Here is a 24,919-nt window from a genome sequence, read left to right on the forward strand (position 1 = left end):
TCAGAGGGAGAAGCAGACTCCCCAAGGAGCTGGGAGCCCAATGCAGGCCTTGATCCTGAAGTGCAGGATCATGACCTGAGCCGAAGGCAGTGAAAATGTCTATGCTACCTAAAGCAATCTACACATTTAATGCAATTCCTATCAAAGTACCATCCATCTTTTTCAAAGAAATGGAACAAATAATTCTAAAATTTATATGGAACCAGAAAAGACCTCGAATAGCCAAAGGGATATTGAAAAAGAAAGCCAACGTTGGTGCCATCAAAATTCCGGACTTCAAGCTCTATTACAAAGCTGTCATCATCAAGACAGCATGGTACTGGCAAAAAAACAGACACATAGATCAATGGAACAGAATAGAAAGCCCAAAAATATACCCTCAACTCTATGGTCAACTAATCTTCGACAAAGCAGGAAAGAATGTCCAATGGAAAAAAGACAGTCTCTTGAATAAATTGTTTTGGGAAAACTGGAAAGCCACATGCAGAAAAATGAAATTGGACCATTTCCTTACACCACAGACAAAAATAGACTCAAAATGGATGAAGGACCTCAATGTGCGAAAGGAATCCATCAAAATCCTTGAGAAGAACACAGGCAGCAACTTCTTCGACCTCAGCCGCAACAACATCTTCCTAGGAACATCGCCAAAGGCAAGGGAAACAAGGGCATAAATGAACGATTGGGATTTTGTCAAGATCAAAAGCTTTTGCACAGCAAAGGAAACAGTTAACAAAACCAAAAGACAACTGAGAGAATGGGAGAAGATATTTGCAAAGGACATATCAGATAAAGGGGTAGTGTCTAAAATCTATAAAGAGCTTAGCAAACTCAACAGCCAAAGAACAAACAATCCAATCAAGAAATGGGCAGAGGATATGAACAGACATTTCTGCAGAGAAGACATACAGATGGCAAACAGACACATGAAAAAGTGTTCCATATCACTCGGCATCAGGGAAATACAAATCAAAACCACAATGAGATATCACCTCACACCAGACAGAATGGCTAAAATCAACAAGTCAGGAAATGACTTGTGCTGACAAGGATGTAGAGAAAGGGGAACCCTCCTACACTGTTGGTGAGAATGCAAGATGATTCAACCACTCTGGAAAACAGCATGGAGGTTCCTCAAAATGTTGAAAATAGAACTACCCTATGACCCAGCCATTGCACTACTGGGTATTTTCCCTAAAGATACAAACGTAGTGATCCGAAGGGGCACGTGCACCCGAATGTTTATAGCAGCAATGTCCACAATAGCCAAACTATGGAAATAACCTAGATGTCCATCAACAGATGAATGGATAAAGAAGTGGTATATATACACAATGGAATAGTATGCAGCCATCAAGAAATGAAATATTGGGGCACCTGGGTGGCTCAGTGGGTTAAAGCCTCTGCCTTCGGCTCAGGTCATGATCCCAGGGTCCTGGGATCGAGCCCTACATTGGGCTCTCTGCTCCGCGGGGAGCCTGCTTCCTCCTCTCTCTCTGCCTGTCTCTCTGCCTACTTGTGATCTCTGTCTGTCAAATAAAAAAATAAAATCTTAAAAAAAAAAAAAAGAAATGAAATCTTGCCAATTGCAATGACATGGATGGAACTAGAGGGTATCATGCTTAGCAAAATAAGTCAAATGGAGAAAGACAACTATCATATGATCTCCCTGATATGAGGAAGTGGATATGCAACATGAGGGGTTAAGGGGGTAGGAGAAGAATAAATGGAACAAGGTGGGATTGGGAGGGAGACAAACCAAAAGTGACTCTTAATCTCATAAAACAAACTGAGGGTTGATGAGGGGGGGGCGTTGGGGGAAGGGGGGGTGGGGTTATGGACATTGGCGAGGGTATGTGCTATGGTGAGTGCTGTGAAGTGTGTAATGTAAACCTGGTGATTCACATACCTGTAGACCAGGGTATAAAAATATATGTTTATAAAAAATTTAAAGAAAATCAAACAAACAAACAAACAAACAAAATACATTGTTGATTCCTATTATTCATAGATTCTGTATTTATGAATTTGCCTATTTGCTAAAATTAACCTGTAACCCCAATCAATACCTACAGCAATTTTGTGCTCATTCAGAGAAATGTACATACAAAAAATGGTGAAAAATTTGACTTGTCCAAGATGTGTGTTTCCAGCTGAAGTTGAACAAAGTGATACACTGCATTCTTGTTTCAGGTCTCATGCTATAAACACCTGTCTTTATGCAATATATTTACTGCCATGTTCTTCCTCATTCTTATGGCTTTTTTGGTAACTTTTCTTTTAAAAATTACCCCCAAGCATGATGCTGAAGTGTTGTCTGGTGTTCCTAAGTGCAAGAAGGCTGTGATGTGCCTCATGGAGAAAATAAAAGTGTTAAATAGGATTTGTTTGGCATGAGTTATAGTGCTATTGGCTGTGAGTTCAATGTTAATGAATCTACCATACATATTAAGTAAGGTGCTTTTAAACAGAAGCAAACATAAAACATGGTTATGTACAGGTCATCTGATGAAAATATTCTGACCAGAGAGTCCCAGGTACCTAACTCTCTAATTTGTTCCTGTAACAATGGTTTGGTATTTGCTAACTCAGTGTTCATGGTGACATTATAGAAAATTACTGCAAATAAAAATCAATTGTATATAACACATAGAAGAGACAGAAAATATAAAAACACTACTGACAGCAAATATTACCTCTAAGTATATTATAATTAATAAAATCTGGATGTTACTATATCTTATTTTATTTAAAATTTAGTATATTCTATTTGAAATGTTATTAAACATCACTGATGGCTTGACTTTATGAAATCATATTATATTATATGTATGGTCCATAATTCATTTTATTATTTGTCTTAATTCTTAGCTATTTTGGACATTTATTATTATTTACTGTTATAAACACAGTTACAAAGAAACTCTTGTACATAAATCTTGGTGCCTATTCCTGATCATCCTTTTTCACCCCCGATCATCTCCTTAGGACAAATTAAAGCTTTGCAATTAGTTTAACGTTCTTGATATATTTTGCTTTTCAAAAAGTTGAAGTCATCTTGAACTTAGACCATTAATACATAAGTACCTCTTCTATACTACCTGTGCCAGCACTGAATATACGATATAGCTTGTTTTTAACCCAAAAATCTTGTGTTGTTGTTTTATGTGCATTTCTTATATTACTGATGAGGTTGCCTATTTTGGAATATTTTTCTCCTGAGAATGTCTGTTCATCTACCATTTGCCTATTATTAATCATCATTAATCATTTCTTTTTTCTTTTTAAAGATTTTATTTATGTATTTGACAGACAGAGATCACAAGTAGGCAGAGAAGCAGGCAGAGAGAGAGGAAGGGAAGCAGGCTTCCTGTTAAGCAGAGAGCCTGATGCGGGGCTTGATCCCATGCGGGGCTTGATCATGACCTGATCCGCAGGCAGAGGCTTTATCCCACTGAGCCACCCAGGCACCCCTGTCACTGATCATTTCTAATGAATTTCTAAGTAAGTTGGGATATCGACTGATACAATAAATAGAAATGTTTGAGATAATTCACTTTCTTCTAAAGATCACCTATTCAGTGTGGTTTATAGTGGTAAAAGATAGATGGACAAAGACAAATTAATTCAAAACATGTCCAAACTACCATGAAATAGGTAACTGAAGAAAAGTGATATATTTAAAACAGGGGATACAAATGTACAACTCAGAATACATTAAAAAAAAATTCACCGCGATCAAGTGGGATCTATGCCTGGGATGTGAGAGTAGTTCAGTATTTGCAAACCAATCAATATAATACATCACATCAACAAAAGAAAGGATAAAAACCATAATCATTTTAATAGATGCATAAAGAGTGTTTAAGAAAGTATAACATGCATTCATGATAAAACCCCTCAACACAGTAGGATTAGAGGGACCACACCTCAACATAATAAAAGGCTGTATATGAAAAAGCCACAGTTACCATCATACTCAATGTTGAAAAATGGAGAGCTTTTCCACTAAGATCAGGAATGAGATAAAGATTCCACTCTCACCACTTTTATTCAACATAGTACTGGAAGTCCTAGCATGACAATCAGGCAAAAAAAATAAATAAGAGGCATCCAGTTTGAAAGGAAGAAGTGAAACTTTCACTATTTGCAGATGTTAGGATGCTATATAGATATCATATAAAGAAGACTGTAAAGATTCCACCATAAAACTATTAGAACTGATCAATGAATTCAGTAAGGTTGCAGGATATATAACAAATATACAGACATCTGTTGTATTACTATACATTAATAATGAAGTGGGAGAAATAGAAATTAAGAAAGCATTCTTAGTTATATTTGCACCAAAATAATAAAATACATAGGAATAAATTTAAGGAGATGAAAGACTTACATTCTGAAAACCACAGAACACTGCTGAAAAAAATTCAAGATGATATAAAACAATGGAAAGCCATTCCATGCTCATGGTTTGCAAGAATGAATATTGTTAAAATGTCTATTCTACCCAAAGCAATCTTCACATTTAATGCAATTCCTATGAAAACACCACTGCCATTTTTCAGAAAGCTAAAAAAAGAGTCTTAAAATTTGTATGGAACCACAAAAGACCCTGAATAGTCAAAGCAATCTTGAAAAAGAAGACCAAAACTTGAGAAATCACCATCTCTGATTTCAAGATATACCACAAAGCTATAGTAATCAAAACAGTTTGGAATTGGTACAAAAACAGACACATAGATCAATGAAACAGAAAACAGATTTCAGAAATAAACCCAGGATTATACAGTCAACTAATCTTTGATGAATGAGGCAAGAATATGTAATTGGAAAAAGTCTCTTCAACAAATGGTGCTGGGAAACCTGGACAGCTACATGCAAAATAATGAAACTGGACCACTATCTTATACCATATACAAAAATAAACTTAAAATGGACTAATTATCTAAATTTGAGGCCCAAAACCATAAAAATCCTAGAAGAGAACATAGATAGTAATTTCTCTGAAATTGGCTACAGCAACATTTCTCCAGATACATCCTCTGAGGTGAGAGAAACAAAAATAAAAATTTACTATAAAAACCTTTGCACAGCAAAGGAAATAGTCAAGACAACTAAAAGACAACCTACAGAATGGGAGAAGATATTTGCAAATGACATATCTAATAAAGGTGTAGTATCAAAAATATATAAAGAACTGATACAACTCAATACCCACAAAACAAATAATCCAATTAAAAATGGGCAGAAGACATGAACAGACATCTTTCCAAGGAAGACATCCAGATGGCCCACAGACACATAAAAAGATGCTCAACATTACTTATCATCAGGGAAACGCAAATCCAAACCACAATGAGATATCACCTCACATCTGTCAGAATGGCTAAAATAAGAACACAAGAAACAATAAGCATTGATGAGGATGTGGAGAAAAAGGAACCCCCATGCACTGTTGGTGGGAAAGCAAGCTAATTCAATCATGTGGAATATAGTTCAGAGGCTCCTCAAAAAATTAAAAGTAGTATTACCATATGATTCAGTAATTCCACAACTGGGTATTTACCCAACGCATATGAAAACACTGATTTGAAAAGATATGTGCACCCCTTTGTCTATAGCAGCATTATTAATAATACTTAAATTATGTATCCATCAATAGATTAATGTGTCCATCAGGTGTCTATCAATAGATGAATGGATAAAGAAGAAGTGGTATACATACAAAAATATATAAGTATTGGAATATATAGTCTAACACACACACACACACATACACACATACACACGCAATGAGTTATTACTCAGCCATAAAAAAGAATTAGATCTTGCCATTTGCAATAGCATGGATGAATCTAGAGAGTATAATACTAAGTGCAATAAGTCAGAGAAAGAGAAACACCACATAATTTCAATTATATGTGGAATTTAAGAAACAAATCAAAGAAAAAAGAGAAATTAAAAAAAAAGAATTGATTCTTAACTATAGAGAACTAACTGATGGTTACCAGAGGGACTTGGGTGGGGAGACAGGTGATGCAGGTGATGGTGATTAAGAATACACGTCTACTGATGGGCACTGGGTAATGTATAAAATTGCTGAATCACTATATTGTACACCTAAACCTAGTGTAACACTGTTATGTTAATTATACTGAATTTAAAATTCTTAAAATTGTGTAACTCAGAGACAAGAAGTACTTATACTATACTGTTAGAGTTAAATAAACATGTGTTTAGTTAATGACCATATCTTTCAAGAAGGGTGGGCAAGGAAAATATTTATTCTTTTTTTAAAGAAGATTTTATTTATTTATTTGACACAGAGAGAGAGATTACAAGTAGGCAGAGAGAGAGGGGGAAGCAGGATCCCCACTGAGCAGAGAGCCTGATGTGGGGCTCAATCCTAGGACCCTGAGACCATGACCTGAGCCAAACGCAGAGGCTTAACCCACTGAGCCACCCAGGTGCCCCAGAAATATTTATTCTTTGATCATCATCATAGAGTGTGTTATTCCTCGCTAAGGACACATAGAAGGAATAGGCAATTGAATGAAACCTTAAATCCTAAGAATACCATTTTTAATATAGTTAACAGTTTACTATAGTTTTTCATTGGGTGTTTCCAGTTATAATAATTAACATTCTATCAGAATATAGAATTTACCAAGGTTTATGTTGTTTTCTCAGTTTATCTTAAATTTATGAATAAAAATTTCATATTTTATATCATTTTCAATTGCATTCTTGTTATTATTCTCAGTGCTGTTATATTGACAAGAACAATGAATACAGAGGATACCCAAAAGCTTAGCCCTTGTTAATTGTGTGACATTCAGCACTTTACTTAATCTTTCTGAGACTCAGTCTCCTTTTGTATAAAACCATGGTTAACAGAGAACCTGGCTTTTAGTTAAGCTCTTTATAAATGGTAGTAGTTATTATTATCACTATTAGGTATTAGAAAAAAAGCACAATTAAATGAAAAAGCAATAGCTAACATAAACATTAGCTACATCTTGCTACAAATGCAAACACGATCCATTTATTTAAAATGCACATAAAAGAAATGCTTTATTATCATTTTATTAGTTATTATAATAATATTCAAAATTTATACCTTTATTTTTCCCTAGACATTTACTATTAATTATTCAGAATATTCAGTTAAAAGTATAAGTTTTTTCTTTTCTTCCATGTTTATATATGCTTAGGACAAAGATATCCTAGGATATTAGAAATTTTATAACTGATTCTTGAATTCGGAACAATGATTCTTCCATCAAAGCTTACAGATATCATTTAAAGTAAGATGAGACTTTGTGATCATGTTTTTAGAGTGTTATTTCTAAAAGACGACAAGATGGAAAAAAGTTTAAAAAAAAGTAAAGAAAATAAACTTAATGGCATCACATATTATTTCAGAAAGCTTTGCCATTTAATGAGCAGATTTTGACCTTCACTTTAAAAATGGGACCAAACAAGTATAAAAAAAACCTGAGATAAATCATCTGGAATTAATATTTTCCTGATAGCTTGAATGATAAACTATTATTTATATAATACCTTTCTCCTCAGGCATTTCCACATTGAATATTTAATTTTGTTAGCATAATCATCCTGAGGGATAAATGGGCTAAATATTGACTGTGTGTATTTTACAAATTAAGAAACATTACTGTTGAAACAGGCAACTGATAGCTTAAATGGCCAATGATCCTACAAGTAGGTAGCAACAAAGTTGAAACTCAGGTATGTATCTCAAGATTCTCATCCTTGAACATATTTCTAGCATGTATTTCTTTCAGATATGACCTTATCAGAATCCTCTGCCACAGAGCTATCAGCTTCCAATAGGGTCAGAGTTTTTTGTTACTATTTCAGGGAATTAACTTAAAAAAATAACAACTCTATTCTGACTGTTTTTCATGGAAATGTGTTTAAGCTGTTTGGGTCATAAAGAATTGGAACAAGTAAATATTGTATTTGCTGTTTACTAATTTACCTAATTAACTTGTAGAATCCAAATTCCAGAAAAGGACCTCAGTTAAATTCAAGAAATCACACTAGCAGTATAGTCCCCTACAACTTGGTCCTTGTGTTCAAACCATATTTAAAATGTGTAAAAAGTGGAGAATAGAGGTACTGCTCAGGTACCTCTGATATAGTTCTTTACTCTCCCCAAATCCCTAATCCCTAGATTCCTAAACCAGTCTCATCCTTGTCAATGAATCCATCAGAAGGACTAGTAGCAGTTAAAACTGCAGTAATGGTAACCATGCTGATTACCAGATTCCACCAATTTTTCCTAGAGGTATAATCAATCTCCACTCAGCATGAGACATCCCTTCTTTTGACTCTGCTGTAGCAGCAGAGAGCTGCTTCTTTCCTCTTTCTGTTAGTTTTCCCTCTTCTTTACTCTCCCTTCTCCACCTTGACAATGCTACTTAACATCAGTCCCTTAAACTTTTGCATTGACTATATCCCTGTGCTTTATTTCAGAGTCACTCAAATTGTAACAATTGATGTATGAATATTCAATTGTAACTAATGAGCTTGAATCCAGAATGACATAAAACTGAGCAACATTCCCACATATCCCATTTCCTGACATTAAATCAAAAACATACTGATAGCAATGACAGCAGCGACAAGTACTTAGTGAAAATTTTAATTCAGGATGTGCTCAGGACAGGTTAAGATTCAATGATTTACAAACTAGGGCAATACTGATAGCAACTATGGAAAGATCACCCTGAATGCTTACATGGCATATAATATGCTCAGTGGGTGTTTTTTTTTTTTTTTTTTTAAATAGTAGAATGTACCTATCCACCCTGAAGACTAAAAGACACTTTGATAAAATCCTTAAGTAACATATGACTTGTTGAAAAATAATTATTTACAATGACATCAGATCGATTCTGAGAGCAAATATTTATACAATGCATTTGATCATTTTAACTAAGCACATGGGAAAACACTGATCTTTCAGATTAACTGTAATCCTTCTCTTACTTTCTACAAGTCATTATACATTTTAAAAATATGAATGACCAGCTTTCTAAAAATGTTTTGTTGAAGCATGCATACATTGTACATATAGGTTACCAGCTGAATGAATTTTCACAAAATAAATACATCCATGTAAACAGGATCCGGATCAAGAAACAGAACATTATCAGCACTCCAGAACCCCTCGCATACTTTGTCATTAACTCACACCAAGAGTAACCATTGTAGGGGCACCAGGGTGGCTCAGTGGGTTAAGCCTCTGCCTTCAGCTCAGGTCATGATCTTAAGGGTCCTGAGATGGAGCCCCACATTGGGCTCTGCTCATCAGGGAGCCTGCTTTACCCTCTCTCTCTGCTTGCCTCTCTGCCTACTTCTGATCTCTCTGTCAAATAAGTAAATAAAATATTTAAAAAAAAAAAAAAAAAGGAGTGACCATTGTAATTATTTTTAACACCATACATCTGTTTTGCCCTAAATAGCCACTTTTAACGACTGAGCCACCCAGGTGCCCCCCCAAATAGCCACTTTTAAAGAATACTTTTTTTTTTTTTTAAGATTTTTATTTATTTATTTGACAGAGATCACAAGTAGGCAGAGAGGCAGGCAGAGAGAGAGAGAGGAGGAAGCAGGCTCCCTGCTGAGCAGAGAGCCCAATGCGGGACTCGATCCCAGGACCCTGAGACTTTTTAAAGGCCTGGTTTTCTCCTTGTTGTTTAATGTGTGAGAAATTGAAAATCAAGTATCTGCAAATACACTTTGGCTAATTTAAGTACCCAGAAAGTTTCACTATTGGGCTAAATAAACATAGGATCTAGGATCAGGTTGATGTTTAATAAACATTCACAACACTGAATTTACAACAGCCTTATCATGGTAGATTTTGCCATGAGAAAGCAGACTAATGACATTACACATTATTTAAGAAAGTATCATGCCAGGATGCATCTATAAAAGTGGAAACCTTTATATTGTAATGTAAGACAGTATAGGATCAAGAACCAAACTAAAAAGTTCACGTAAGTACTATTGTAGAAGATGTAAGTGAAAAACCACTGAAAGTCAAAACAACTGGGAAAGCTTTATATGGAGGCATGAGATTTCAAGTGGATCTTTAAAAGGATATACACAGGGCTCATAAGGACTGAGAGAAGAGGGTGGTATTTCTGTTTAGAAAAAGCATAGGAGCCTAGGCTCTGAGACATGAGGGACAAGGATGTGGAGACAGATAAGCTGGGCACATAATTACTAACAGAAAAAGATTCTGGGATGTAAAAGCTAAGGTATTCTGAGAAATGCCTATGTAAGTCTGTAAAAAATTGTTGACTTACATTGAAACATTTTACTCAAATCCAAATGGCCTGGTCTCTGTTTTCTTTCACTGCTACCTGAAGATACTTTTTCAACAGTTTTCTCTAGAAATAAACATTAAATAGAGTGTTTATATATTATGAATTGACAACTCTGGTTGGTAATAACTAGATTATTGACCAGCAAAAAAAGAAAAAAAAAACAAAAACAAAAACAAACAAACAAAAATACACACAAACACACAAAACAGGACTTTCTTTCCTAAATCCTTTTAATGTTTTAGGTTGAAAATTCATTTTTGTGCACATTTTGGACCTTCTATTGCTTCTGTTATTTTAAAGAAATTGACTGTTAGAAAAATATGGGTAACTTGGTGTGGGTTAGGCAGAAAGAAATATAACAAACTGGAAAATTCATGAATGTGAATCCTTAAAATTTAATATTCTTTTAAATTTTATAAGATATTTAAGAATGTCAATATGACAGAATGTAATTCATTCAGTAAAAATTATTTATTTTATGGTATATATGAAAAAGTCCAAAAGAAGCCAAACTATTTTAACTACTTTTGTAAAACTGACATAGTAGTATGATGTATACTCAGGGTTTTTTGGTTTGTTTTTTAAGGATTTATTTATTTGAGGCAGAGAGAGGGTGCATGAGTGGGGGGAGGGGCAGAGGAAGAGAATCTTCTGGTCGACTTCCCACTGAGTATGGAGCCTGATGTGGGTCTTGATCCTAAAACCCATGAGATCACAATGTAAGTCAAAACAAAGAATTGACACCCAACTGACTTAGCCAACCAGGCATCACTGTACTCAGTTTGATACTCAGACTGCTAACATTTATGCAAGGTTAATTCTATGGATATTTTATCACATTGGTGTATTATCATTCTGTGCTTCTAAAAAGTCAGATTATAATTCAAAGTTTAAATCTGCTAGAAAATCCTACAGTTTGCAGGGAGGGGTGTAGGGAGAGGGTGGTGGGGTGATGGATATTGGGGAGGGTATGTGCTATGGTGAGTGCTGTGAAGTGTGTAAACCTGGCGATTCACAGACCTGTACCCCTGGGGTTAATAATATATGTTTATTAAAAAATTTAAAAAATATTTAAAAAAAAGAGAAAATCCTACAGTTTAATACTTTTTCGGATCTTGGGCTTTATGAGTCACTGTATATTTATTGCTCTAAAAAATAGTAGAATTTTTTTCCCCTAACTCAAAAATTTTCAATAAAACTAACACCAACAATCTAGAAGTGCTTTTTTTTTTTTCAGGAATTTAGAACAAGAGATGGATGTTTCAGTAGTTAGTTACATATAACTTGAGAAAGCTGACTGCCATTAGTTCCTAACAGATTTTAATCCTTACTGTTCACCATAATCCTTTATGGTTTGATGGCCTCCATAAGTTTAGATCCCATCCATTATTAGCTTGATAGCTTCCAATTTTAGCTTTCTTTTTGAAAGAAGTAAAAATATAGACCAGGAAATACTGTTCTGGTATCCTCTTTATTCTGACCTACCTTGTTTTCCCCCTTGTATTTAGAGTACACAGTAATTTTAGGGCTGCAATTCTCTGTCAATTTCCCATGTCATATTTTGAAATATGCCTGTTATACTACAATGATATACAATGATTCAATTTAATAGACATTTATTGAGCATTTACTTCTCTCTGAGATGCTACGCTAGCACCAAGACTATAGGGACAAATCCAGGACATACAGAGAGAAACAAACAATGGAAAAAAACTATGAATGTGGTATGTACCATATTACTAATAAGGCTGAAGTGTTGCTGTGACACAAAGAAAGGAGAGGGTAATTCTGTCAAAGTGGGGCTGCAGAGACTATAGACCATGACACAGAGGACATAGTAACATTTACACTCCAATAAATCTTTTATTTAGTTAGCATTTACTCCAATATGAGCATAAATCCCTGTTGTGTATTTTAGACTACAAAGGAAGCAAAAATGGAGCTGAAAAATATGTAATAAATTAACTCCAAAGTCTGCAAATCTTCCTCGATTCTCCAATCTAGTTATGTGGTCATGGACAATTCCTTCATCATTCTGGGCCTCAGTTTCTTGAACTTTAAAATAATGAATCTGGATGAATTGCCATCATGGATCCTTTTTAGCAGGGATGAGATGATGTCTAAAGCTTCTGCCAGCTCTGGAATTTTGGAAAATATTTTGGCTTTTTCTTGCTATTGGTCCCCCAATAGTTTTTTACTCTATTATTTTACATTTTCCTTTTTCTTTATTTCATGCATTTTTCCTTATAGTATTTCCTCTATTCTGAACTTTTTATAAAGAAGTCAGAGTAGAGGGGCACCTGGGTGGCTCAGTGGGTTAAAGCCTCTGCTTTCGGCTCAGGCCATGATCCCAGGGTCCTGGGATCGAGCCCCGCATCTGGCTCTCTGCCCAGCAGGGAGCCTGCTTCCCTTTCTCTCTCTCTCTGACTGCCTCTCTGCCCACTTGTGATCTCTATCAAATAAATAAATAAATAAATAAAATCTTTAAAAAAAAAAGAAGTCAGAGTAGATAAATAACTGATCAGAGTTACTAATATTACATGGAAAGACGGCAGATATCGAAAGGTACAGCTGGTCATGAAAATTTATAATAATTGATTTAATTCATAAGAAATTAACACTGTTTATAGGACATTTAACAGCTTTTATTTTGTAAGATGGCACTAATTTAACTGAAGTAAAACCCGTTTCATATTTATGTGAAACCTTAGGATTAATAGTGCTTTCAAATACAGTAAAGTAATTTTTCCCTGTTGAGTGAACAGATTTAATTAAACTTTACTAGTAACTCTTTTGGTTTAATCCCTGGAGCCAATCCATAAAACACTAGAGGTTTTAAATCAAACTGTAATCCTTAAAGCTCAAAGTTAAAGTGATAGCCACAGTGGCTATCCTTTATACAATATATATCTCTGTATCCTTTATACAATATATATCTCTGTATCTATTATATATAGTTATGCGCACAAAATACACACACACATAATCTTGAAAACTATTCATTAGGGGAAAGGTAACTGTGGTTTATCAAAAGTATTCTAGGGGTGCCTGGGTGGCTCAGTAGATTAAGCATCTGCCTTCGGCTCAGGTCATGATCCCAGGGTCCTGGGATTGAGTTCCACATGGGGCTCTCTGCTCAGTGGAGAGTGTGCCTCTCATTCTCCCTGTGCCTTTCCCCACTGCTCATACTCTCTCTCATTCTCTCAAATAACCAGTAAAATCTTAAGAGTATTTTAAAGGCATCAGAGTTTCTAAAGCAATCATTTTTCTTCTCTCTCTAAAGACTCATTGGTATTTCAAACATGAATGAGAGGACCTGCCGATTTATAATTTAGCCTAAAATGAAATGACCAGAGCAATTTTATTTTATTAATTTCACTGGTAATAAAATGACACTGTAGTGTTTGATGCTGAGTTTTGTAAGGATATGAGAATGTCTGTTTAGAAGAAAGTTAGGTACTCTACTCCCTAACCCTGACTGCTTGCTTCCCCTCTCCTGACAATAACTAAATAGATAAATAAGTGAAGCCAAACCAAAACAAAACCACTGTATCCTTCTTTAGGCAATGCCTCATAAACTTTTCTTACCAGGTACCCTAAACGGAAAAGAAGATTGAACACTCACCCTTGGGGATCTACTGCAAGTGTGAAATTTCTTTGAAGTCATCTGTTTCATTTTTTAAAAATTCATGTGGATTTTGAATTCTGTTTCATAACATATATCTGTTTTAATGTGAAGATGATGTTTTCCCCCAATATCTTTGAGTTAACAGAGGTCTAGGAAAATATGCTAAAATATGTATAAATGCTATAATATATATGGTAAAATATGCTAAGTTTATACCACAGTTTTGCACATTCAAAGATACACAGAATTTTAGAAGGTTAGCTAAAAGATAAACACAATTATAAAATAAATTTATCCACAGATCACACATATTTTCTACCTTCAGTTTTCCTTTCATTTAAGGCATTTTATTTGTCAGTCAATTTGAGGCCTATAACTCTACTACTTAACTGAAATAAATTTAATTGTGATACCAGACAGAAAAGATCTTTATGTTATCAAAATTGATATATGGTTTACAAAAATAAAAAACATATAAAAAGTTATTAGTAGTCAAACAATTGTTCTCTAAATATAAGTTATAGGAGCACCTGGATGACTCAGTTGGTTATACACTCGACTATTGATTACAGCACATGTCATAAACTCAGGGTCATGAGATCTAGCCTTGTGTTGCTCTCCACGCTCTTTGGGAAGTCAGTCTGAGATTCCTCTCCCTCTGCCCCTCCCCCTGCTCACTCTCTTTCTCCTTCTCTCTCTCAAATAATCTCAAAAAAATAAATGTGACATATAATTCAATCACTAATTTATTTCATCTTATTGATAACCCTCTAGTTTGAAAAGAAAGGTACTTTTTGTACTTTTGAAGGCGATCATTTCACATCAAGACAGTTCATTATCAAATAATATTGATTATATAGTATTGACCAATTTGTGTTTTTCCTCGTTGACTATATACATGCTATGTACAGTACTAGAGGTGACAGAATGTGATTCAAACAAGACCGAACTGTATATTAACCTAACAAGTTAGACTCAAATATCAAGGAAAAGTATTTAACTATAAATGAGAGGTAATTGGCTTGACCCTTCACCCTGTTTTTTTCCCCCCCTGTAGACCAAATTCCAGAGTAATTCTTCCTAGGGCTTTAGTAGCAAAATATTCTTTAAAAATGAATTCTAAACAGGGATTTGACAAATGATAGTCAGTTGTCTTAGAGGACAGGGCAGGTGAGATTTCTAGGCATAGGATGCAGCATGAAATGATACACAGAGACAGGATTATCAGAAAGGAATAAAAAGGCTCAAGAGAATACATATCTCAGCACACTGAAATGAGAACTAGGGAGGAAATGAAAGATGGATGGAAGCAGGTGGAATATGCTTAAGAATTTGAGTTGAGACTGAATTTCATAGGGAAAGAAAAAAGAACTAGTCAAAATAACGAGAGTAGGTATGGCTATGGTCCTATTAGTAAGATAGGAAGAGGATTTCTGGCAACAATCTTTTGAAAACACTGGCAGGAAAAATACAGAAAAGCAGAAATAATCAAGATACAACAGAGACATTTTGCTCTTGACAGAGATGGGGAGAAAGAAGTTGGTGACAGTATAAAATAAAAATATGAAAGTATTTATCAAAATCCCAGACACAGGAAACAAACAAACAGAACTGGATATAATACATAGTTAGCGGAGACTATAGGGACCATAGGCACCCTTATAGCTATCCCCTTCTAACAAGACAATAGCAGGAACTACAATATTCATAGCAATATATCACATATTATGACTACTACTACTAATAAAGATAGTGGTATAGCAACAGCTACATATTTACTAAGTGCCATGCCTTTTATTGAATACTCTAAACATGTCAACTCATGTGATCTCCTTGTTACTATCACTGCCATTTTACAGATGAAGAAACAAAAAATGTGGAAGCTAAATTACTAGCTCAAAGTTACAGAACTAAGAAGTTACCAGCTAGGATTAGAACTTTATAGTATCTAACTCAAAAGGCTGTGCGCTATAAGCTAACTTCATCAAAAAAATAGTGGTTAAAAGTTTGTATAAATTTATATAGATATAGAGATAGAAATATAGAAATATAGATAAGCTAGAGTTTAGACTTAAAATCAAAGCTGATATAAACTTCATTGTCCATTTCATTACAGTTGTTCCAGATTATTTTGACTAGAAGTGTTTATTGGATATGTTTATGTAAAGTATCCTCAATGTAAGAACTAAAAATTTAAAAATTATGAATTAAGAATCACTGTAAAATTAGAAAGATCATTTTATTTAAACACGTTCTTGACAGACTTCTCAAAATCTTTCTGAAATTCAATCTACGTATTAAACAAATAAAATCTAGAAAAAGAAATTCTGGAAAAGGGCAATCAAAAAGTAGTGATAACACTGAAATGATCTAATGATTGTCCTTATTTGTGACAGTTCTCAAGTTTCTAATTAAAAATTCTCCATTTCAGAAAGGGGAACCCTCCTACACTGTTGGTGGGAATGCAAGCTGGTGCAGCCACTCTGGAAAACAGCATGGAGGTTCCTCAAAATGTTGAAAATAGAACTGCCCTATGACCCAGCAATTGCACTATTGGGTATTTACCCTAAAGATACAAACGTAGTGATCCAAAGGGGCATGTGCACCCGAATGTTTATAGCAGCAATGTCCACAATAGCCAAACTATGGAAAGAACCTAGATGTCCATCAACAGATGAATGGATCAAGAAGATGTGGTATATATACACAATGGAATACTATGCAGCCATCAAAAGAAATGAAATCTTGCCATTTGTGACAACATGGATGGAACTAGAGCGTATCATGCTTAGCGAAATAAGTCAAGCAGAGAAAGACAACTATCATATGATCTCCCTGATATGAGGAAGTGGTGATGCAACATGGAGGCTTAAGTGGGTAGGAGAAGAATAAATGAAAGAAGATGGGATTGGGAGGGAGACAAACCATAAGTGACTCTTAATCTCACAAAACAAACTGAGGGTTGCTGGGGGGAGGGGGTTTGGGAGAAGGGGGTGGGATTATGGACATTGGGGAGGGTATGTGCTTTGGTGAGTGCTGTGAAGTGTGTAAACCTGGTGATTCACAGACCTGTACCCCTGGGGATAAAAATATATGTTTATAAAAAATAAAAAATTAAAAAAATATTCTCCATTTCCCTGTAACTCAGGACTTTCAGTAAGGACTCGAAAGCATATACCTTTCCCAAGTTTATTATAAATGATATAAACCTGTTAGTGTTTGTTGAAGTGGAAAAAATATATGTCTGTAAAACCCAGAATACTGTTTGTATAATATTGTTCAGCAGTCAGGGCACCTGGGTGGTTCAGTCAGTTAAGCTTCCCAACTCTTGGTTTCAGCTCAGGCTGTGGTCTCAGCCCCATGTTGGGCTCCACACTCAGTGTGGAATCTGCTTAAGACTCGCTCTCTCTTCCCTCTCCCTTACCCAAATAAATAAATAAAATCTTAAAAAAATATATTGTTCAATGGTCACCTCTGCTAGTCTGGTATTATCAATCAAACCCTTAATGTATTTCTTTTATTTAATCCAGTGTATCTCATTTTGTAGTATGAGGACCAGAATAACAATAGGAGACAGAGTAGGATTCCACAGTATCATTATTTTCTTTATTAAAATAAAAACCTTTAAGATAGATGTTAAATTATGCTTACTGCAATATAGCATCAGTTCTCTGGCAACTGCTTTTTTAAGGAACTTCTGTATCTTGACTCTTCAATTTAACAACACACATTTGTGACCAGAGTCATATTTACTAACATGTAACTAATGTGGAATAATAGAAACAGTGAGAAAATCCGTAAGCAAGAACTGTCTCACAATCATTGTGATATCATGAAAAGCCATGGTATAGTTCCATTGTAAACAATATGCACTTAAGTATTTATGAAAAGAATGAGTGAACATACTATCAGATCAGAGATGTGAAAGTGTCAATATCCTAGCAATGTTAAAAAATGACATAAGTGAAAAATAGATCATTAAATATACTATACTAGCAAACATAAGCTAATGAAAACTATCTCCTTGCTTTTCAAATATCAGTAAATAGAAAAAATAAAATTAATGTTTTTTAATCTTACCATTTAAAATATAGTACTCAGGCAAAGAATAGTTTCAAAATAGTAATCAATTACCTTTGCTTGCACTTTCTACATGTTCCAGTTCGTCAGGAAACTTCAGGATATCCCGGTATTTTTCCTCACAAATTTCAGCAATAAAATGCAAGAGGGTTGTTTTTTGATCTGCTGACTTAGTATCTCTGATCTGGAATGAAATAACAATATTTTTAATGTATGTTGGGTAAGTAAACAGAGTTTTTTTTTCTTAAATAAGTGAAAGGATGAACTCAATTTATTAAAACTAATTTAATTTTTTTTTTAATGTTCAGGGCATCTGGATGGCTCAGTTGATTAAACATCTGACTCTTGGCTTTGGCTCAGGTCATGATCTCAGGGTCATGAGACGGAGCCCCATGACAGGCTCCGTGCTCAGTGTGGAGTCTACTTAAGATTCTCTCCCTTTCCCTCTGCCCCTCCCCCCGCTCATGCTCTCTCTCTCTCTAGTAAATAATAAATAAAATCTTTAACAACAAAAAAATTTTTTTAAGTTAGGGTAGCTTCCAAATGGGGCCTAGAAACAATGCCCTAGATTTTGAAAGGAGCACCATTATTTTAAAACACAAAAGATGACCAAAACCAGCAAAAGTTTTAATTTTAATATATATATTGTAAAATGTCTAAATTATTATGGCAAAATGAACTATTCTCTGAGAACAAAGCATTAATTTAAGTATTAATAATTGCAGTCAAAGTTAATGTGTGCTTATGTTATCAGCATTTGTTCTTTGCTTTATCACTGAAATATATTCTTGGAAGCTGGACATGTTTTTGAGGTTATATTTATTTGTAGCCATTACTGATGCAAATTAATATAAAAACTACATTTTACCCTCCTTTACTTGTATGGACCATCAAATAAGAAAAACTGGAAAGTTCTTATGCTGATTCATAAATAGAATCTGACCACACAATTGTGATGACAATTTTTTTCTGCTTATGTATGTTATTTACTTTTCAGAGATACTTTTAGAAAGGAGATGCTATAGTTAGAATGATAAAAATCTTTTTAAAGTATTAGACAAAAAAATCTATGATGCAAATCTAAGAGTTTTCTTTAATGTAACATTCATACTAGGCTAAGCTGCAGAAGAAATCAAGAATTTACCTACAAACAAAGGATAAGTAAGGAATAAAGCATCAAGTTTTCTGATTCTCTTATGTGTTTTAATTCTATAATCCTTAGATGATGGGGTTGCCCACTGATATGCATACTAATTTGGGATTTTTAGCTTTAAGGATTACTCTGTTTAGAATAAATTTTTCCCAGACAGGTTTATGAAAAGGCTGTAGAAGATATTTAGATAATTAACAGAATATTTAATAGCTACTGTTTTAGTGACAAAGGAAAAAAAAATTCACATTTAATCAGTCAGACATATACTGAATCCGTTTTGTACTACAGCTTTTTAACAATTATTTATGTCCCCAGGATATGGAGAACTTAAAAGAAATATAGTCTCTAGGCTCAAAACAAACCACCACAGGAGGCCTGATGTTGACAGTTCAGGTGGTCACAAGGTCACAGTGAATGCTTTTAGAATTTTCAGGATTACTTTATCCCACATAGGTGAAATATTTGAAATTTTGTATTATCTTGCTGATCTTCCTAACACCTTTAAGCACTACAAGGTTAAAATGACACAATTTAAGGACAAGCTACAAGAACAAACCTCAACAACACTTCAAGGGCAATTTATGTTAAGTAAGGTTTGTGCCCTAGAGTAATCAGTGGGAGGTTCAGGCTCCTAAAGAGAGGTCTATACCTGGGATTATAGTGTTACATGTTTACAAAGTGCAACATTTTCAGAGTATGCTGGATATTACAATTTATAAGAAAATTCACATTTTCTTTTTTTCTCACAAATTACCTGAATTCCTTAATCCTAAAAAAATAGGTGTGTAGGGAAAATTAAAGGTACATCTTCCTGAAGGAAAGGGAACTGATCTATATTTTATAAACCCTGTAGAAACTATACGGACACACAGACACCATGACCACCACTAATAATAACAACAACAAAACTCTACCTAACTTTTCAGGACACCAAGTTCTAAAAATATATATATTTTTAAAATATTTTAAATGCACATGATCAATACTGGAAAGGAAAACACAAAAAGGGAAAAATAGCATTATGCTCATATGTCAGATTTATGGGTGATTTAAAAACCAGCTTTTGGCATGCATACTGATAAATACTTAATTTTCAGAAACTATTTTTTATTTGATAAATATTTATTCAGTCAGGTCCATTAATTTAATTCCTATTAAGAAATTTAGTAGAGGCAATGGTTACATTCCAAGAAGATAAGTGAACCATAACATTTCAGCTAAAGAAATATCTTGGTATCTTCACTGAAATCAGAGTTACAGACAGAGCACGGGTATGCTTTAAAAAAAAAAAAAAAAAAAACTGAAATATTTCTTTCAAAGCATGGGCAAACATGGACAAGTGCCTCTTTTGTCAAGCTGAAGAATATTTTATTTGGTATGGGAGACAAACTGTTAAATCTGTATTGTAATATTTATTTTTTAAAAAACTTCACACAGAGTCTATTTTAAGGTTTCAAACTGCCAGGGAATAACTGTGACAAATATGTGGTCTTTTTAATTTTTCTCTATATGTATGACTCCTAGACCAATCATTTTAAAATAAATAGATACTATTAAAATACAGGGGGAAATAATTTTTGACCTATTATATTTACTTTGTATTATCATGTCTTCAGCCTCTCTTAACTGCATCTACACCATTCACACATTAGGCACTGTCTCTCTCTCAGGACATATTGTGTTGTTCAGTGTCAACACAGAAGGCAACTAAGAACATTCCCCTTTATCAATTATAAAGGTCAATGGCATTTATCTAATAATTTACTCTTTGAAGTATTCTAGTTGGATACATATATCTCTTGGGGTAATACAAAAGTAGTCTAATCTGAGTATGTGTAAAACCACTTCCAAAGTGTTTGGGTTTATTAAGAAATAAAACTGATTTCCATTTGATATCTGGTTAACTTGAAATTTTACATTAACATCAAAGATTCCATTAATACTTGTCCAGATTGCCTAAGTCTCAGTAGTGAGGATACTGTCAACATTTCAAGGTTTGCTTCCATCAGGAGCCAAGTGCCTTTTAGCAACCCTGCCTATGCTTTCCCTGTCTCCCTCTCACCAGCCACAGTTAGGCAGAGGTATTAGATAGATATATGACTTCTCTTTGTAAGATAGAAAAGGATAAAAAAAAAAAACCTACAATCTTATGTCTTGCATATATTTCCACATAATAAAAACACAAACAGCAGATCCAGAAATTGGAAATATTTGAAAGAGCTAAAAACATTTTATAATATTTGAATAGGCTATTATCAACTAATGATAACAAAAAAATAAGACAGAGCAATTCACTATATTCACTGATAGAGCACCATCATTTAGTAAACCAGAATGACTTTAAATATAACCATCTGACCAAAAAATGTTACACATAAAGATTAATAACTAAATTTATACTAATTGTATCTACCTATTCTTTAATAAATTTCTGAAATGGTAAATGAATATAAAATACTTTTAACAGAACAACACCCATATACACAGCAAATTCTGATAGTTTTATCTTTTTTCTAATAAATATGAATGCTATATTATGGAAGATAATTTTTACATTTGACATTTCTAATACACTCCCAACACTGTACCTGAGGCAGATAGCAAAATATATGAATAACTAATTACCACATAAAATATATATTTTTTCCAAATACTTTCACTCAAGCCTGAAAATCTAGTCTTTGCTCTGTCTTTGAAAATAGGTGGTTGCCAGCACAGCCAGAGAGCCTGAGACAACATTTTAATCATCTACATCAGCCACATTCAATTTTTTTGTGAAGGACCCCTTCTGTAGGTAATTTTCACCTCTGCTGAGATTTAATATTACTTCTTTTGCTCTGTCCTCAGTGGGAACTGAAAATAACTGGTCACTATCCACTGTATAACCACCTCTCACAGAGGCAAAGCTCCCTTCTCATGTGTACTGTTCTTTAAACCAAACAGTTTTTGGAAATTCAACCTCTCCACACACAGATCTTAGTTTTCAAATGTTTAATTTTTTTTAATGGAGATTTTTATTTGTTTATTTGACAGCGAGAGAGAGCTAGAGAGGGAACACAAGCAGGGGGAGTGGGAGAGGGAGAAGCAGGCCTCCTGCTGGGCAGGGAGCCTGATGTGGGGCTCAATCCCAGGACCCCAGGATCATGACCTGAGCCAAAGGCAGGTGCTTAACCGACTCAGCCATGCAGGCGCGCCTCAAATGTTTAATTCTGAAAAGGTAAGAATTCACTCAAAGTTTCTATTACAAAGTCTTCCTGCATCTACTAGAAAAGCATACAAACTTCTTGGTTTTGCACATACGGCCCTTTGTGAGCTGGCCCTTGCCTACTTTTCTAACATGTTCCTGATGTTTTCTGATGCATGCCCAACTCTGGTCTGATTACAAATGTGTGAACATACCATGTAATGTCATGCCATCATGCTTTTGCATATCTTATTCTCTCTAGACACCCCCTTTTCTTTTGATTTTTCTTCCATCTTCCCTTTTTACTTCTATCTACCATGTGAATACCTACTCGTATTTCAAGACCACTCAAATACCACCTCCTATCTGAAGACTTTTCTATCTTAGTAATAATGTCTTTTTTTCAGCCCTGTTCCTTCACTATAAACATTTTAGCTCAGTAGGGTTTCTTTTTTTTAAGATTTTATTTATTTGGGAGAGTGAGAAAGACAGAGTGCACAAATGGTAGGGAGGGGCAGAAGGAGAGAAAGAGGGAGAAGCAGACTCCCAGCTGAGCAGAGAGCTCAATGCAGAGGCTCAATTCCAGGACCCTGAGATCACGACCTGAGCCAAAGGCAGGCATGTAACCGACTGAGCCAGGCACCACAACAGAGTAGTTTTTCTTCTAGGCAATATGAGTTTTTTTTCAAGGGTAGAGGCCTTGTTTTCCTAATATTATTTTTTATACATAAATTATTATATTATCCACAATAATATAATAATATTATTATAAAAATATTATTATTTTTTATCCACCTAGGAGAATGTTAAAACATACTAGGCAGGCAATTTATGTTTCTAAATTAAGATTTTTCTCCATATAAGTTCCCACATGATGGGCTTTAAGAGTAATACTTCTAAATTAAACTCTATTCATATGTGTGCATGTATGTGTATGTGTACATATCCATACATATAAAGAAAGGTTGACTACAAAGCCCAGAAGTTTCCAGTACACCGTATTTATTGAGAGGTAGGTTGGAATGAATGCCAGAATAAAATTATATTGTGTTGCTCAGGAAATGAAGCAACATATGCTTCTAAGGGGAGGCAGGTTAGGAGTAAAGCAAATATGTATGTAGAAATACATTCAGTGATCCACTGTGGGCAGGGACTGTGCTGAATAATAACAATCAGAGATAAATGATGCGTGGTACCTTCAAAGACTCAGGGAGCTCAGAACTTAGGAAAAAAACACAAAATTATATAGAAAAGAGGTGACATAGGAGAGTAATTTGGTGGCAAATCTCAAAAACTGGTAAAATTAAAATGATAGCTAGGATATATGTAAAAAAGGCAAAGAGGGGCACCTGGGTGGCTCAGTGGGTTAAAGCCTCTGCCTTCAGTTCAGGTCATGATTCCAAACCTGCTTCCCCAACCCCTCCCCGTCCCCACCCTCTCTGCCTGCCTCTTTGTCTACTTGTCAAATAAATACTTCTCTTTCTGTCAAATAAATTTTTAAAAATCTTTTTAAAAAAGGCAAAGAAAACAAATTCAAGACATATTGTAAAGATAAACAGGATTAAGTCACTGAAAAAAATATTTGGAATGAAGGAAAAGGAAATATCGAAGTTTTAAATTTTGGTTATTAAAAGAATGGGTGTATCATGTTGGTAACAAAGAAAGTAATGACTCTCTCAAATGAGCTCACTTTAGGAAGAAAGTGAAGCTCATTTTTTAAACATAAATGTGGAATATTTATTTGTATTTATTTATAAATATTTATTTATCTATGTGGACATAATCTATGAGAAGGTAGAATGGCACTCCATTTTCTCAACTTCATTTTATCCTATAGGATTCAACCCACATATGTTTCTTAAAACTGCATACAACCATGCTATTCTCTTCCTTCAACAAATCCAATGGGTCTTTACAACTTATATACTAGAGTTCAAATTTCTAATCAAAATAGTTACTAAGCACAGACTTCAGAATCAGACAGAAACAGGTTTGAATCTTGATTCTATACTTCACTAGTTGTGTGACCTTGGACATGTTAAACACTCTAAGCCTCAGGTTTTTCCTCCATAAAATAGGCATTAAATAAGTACTTATGATCACAGAGTTGCAGAATTGAGTAAGATACTGTATTATTATGACCATGATCATTAAACAGATTAAAAGTAATACAAGCCTACTATAGCTTCTCTTCTTCGCAAAGAGTAAGTTATTACCATAACCTGAAAGTCCCTTATTGATCTGGCCCCATAACTACCAGGATGGTGTCTCTAGCTATTATTACTTACCACTCCCCTCAATCATGCTTGCTTCCTAGCTCTCTCAATTCACCAGGCATGTGTCTTACTCAGAGCCACTGCTGGTGTTCTCTGATTGGAAGGTTTCACTTTAATTCATCCACATGGTTAGCTCCTTCCCTTCTTTCCAGATCTATACTTAAGTCACTTTCTAATTCTAAAATTGCAATCCACTCTCCCAACACCTCTTACTTCCTCTCTCTTTTATTT

At 34.5% G+C, this 24,919-nt stretch overlaps 1 protein-coding gene and 1 long non-coding RNA gene across 2 annotated transcripts in view; one reads left to right on the plus strand and one right to left on the minus strand.

The window, feature by feature from the left end:
* LOC309855567 overlaps positions 1-24,919 on the plus strand; it is a 1,258,688-nt gene that overhangs the window by 752,066 nt on the left and 481,703 nt on the right. The gene's annotated exons all lie outside the window — the stretch shown is intronic.
* DIAPH2 (diaphanous related formin 2) overlaps positions 1-24,919 on the minus strand; it is a 919,476-nt gene that overhangs the window by 383,842 nt on the left and 510,715 nt on the right. The window contains exon 23 of the mRNA XM_082715955.1: positions 18,130-18,259. Coding sequence (XP_082572081.1) covers positions 18,130-18,259 — 130 coding nt within the window. The remainder of the gene's footprint in view (positions 1-18,129; positions 18,260-24,919) is intronic.

This window comes from Mustela nivalis (genome assembly GCF_964662115.1).
Source record: "Mustela nivalis genome assembly, chromosome: X".
In the NCBI taxonomy this organism is placed as follows: Eukaryota; Metazoa; Chordata; class Mammalia; order Carnivora; family Mustelidae; genus Mustela; species Mustela nivalis.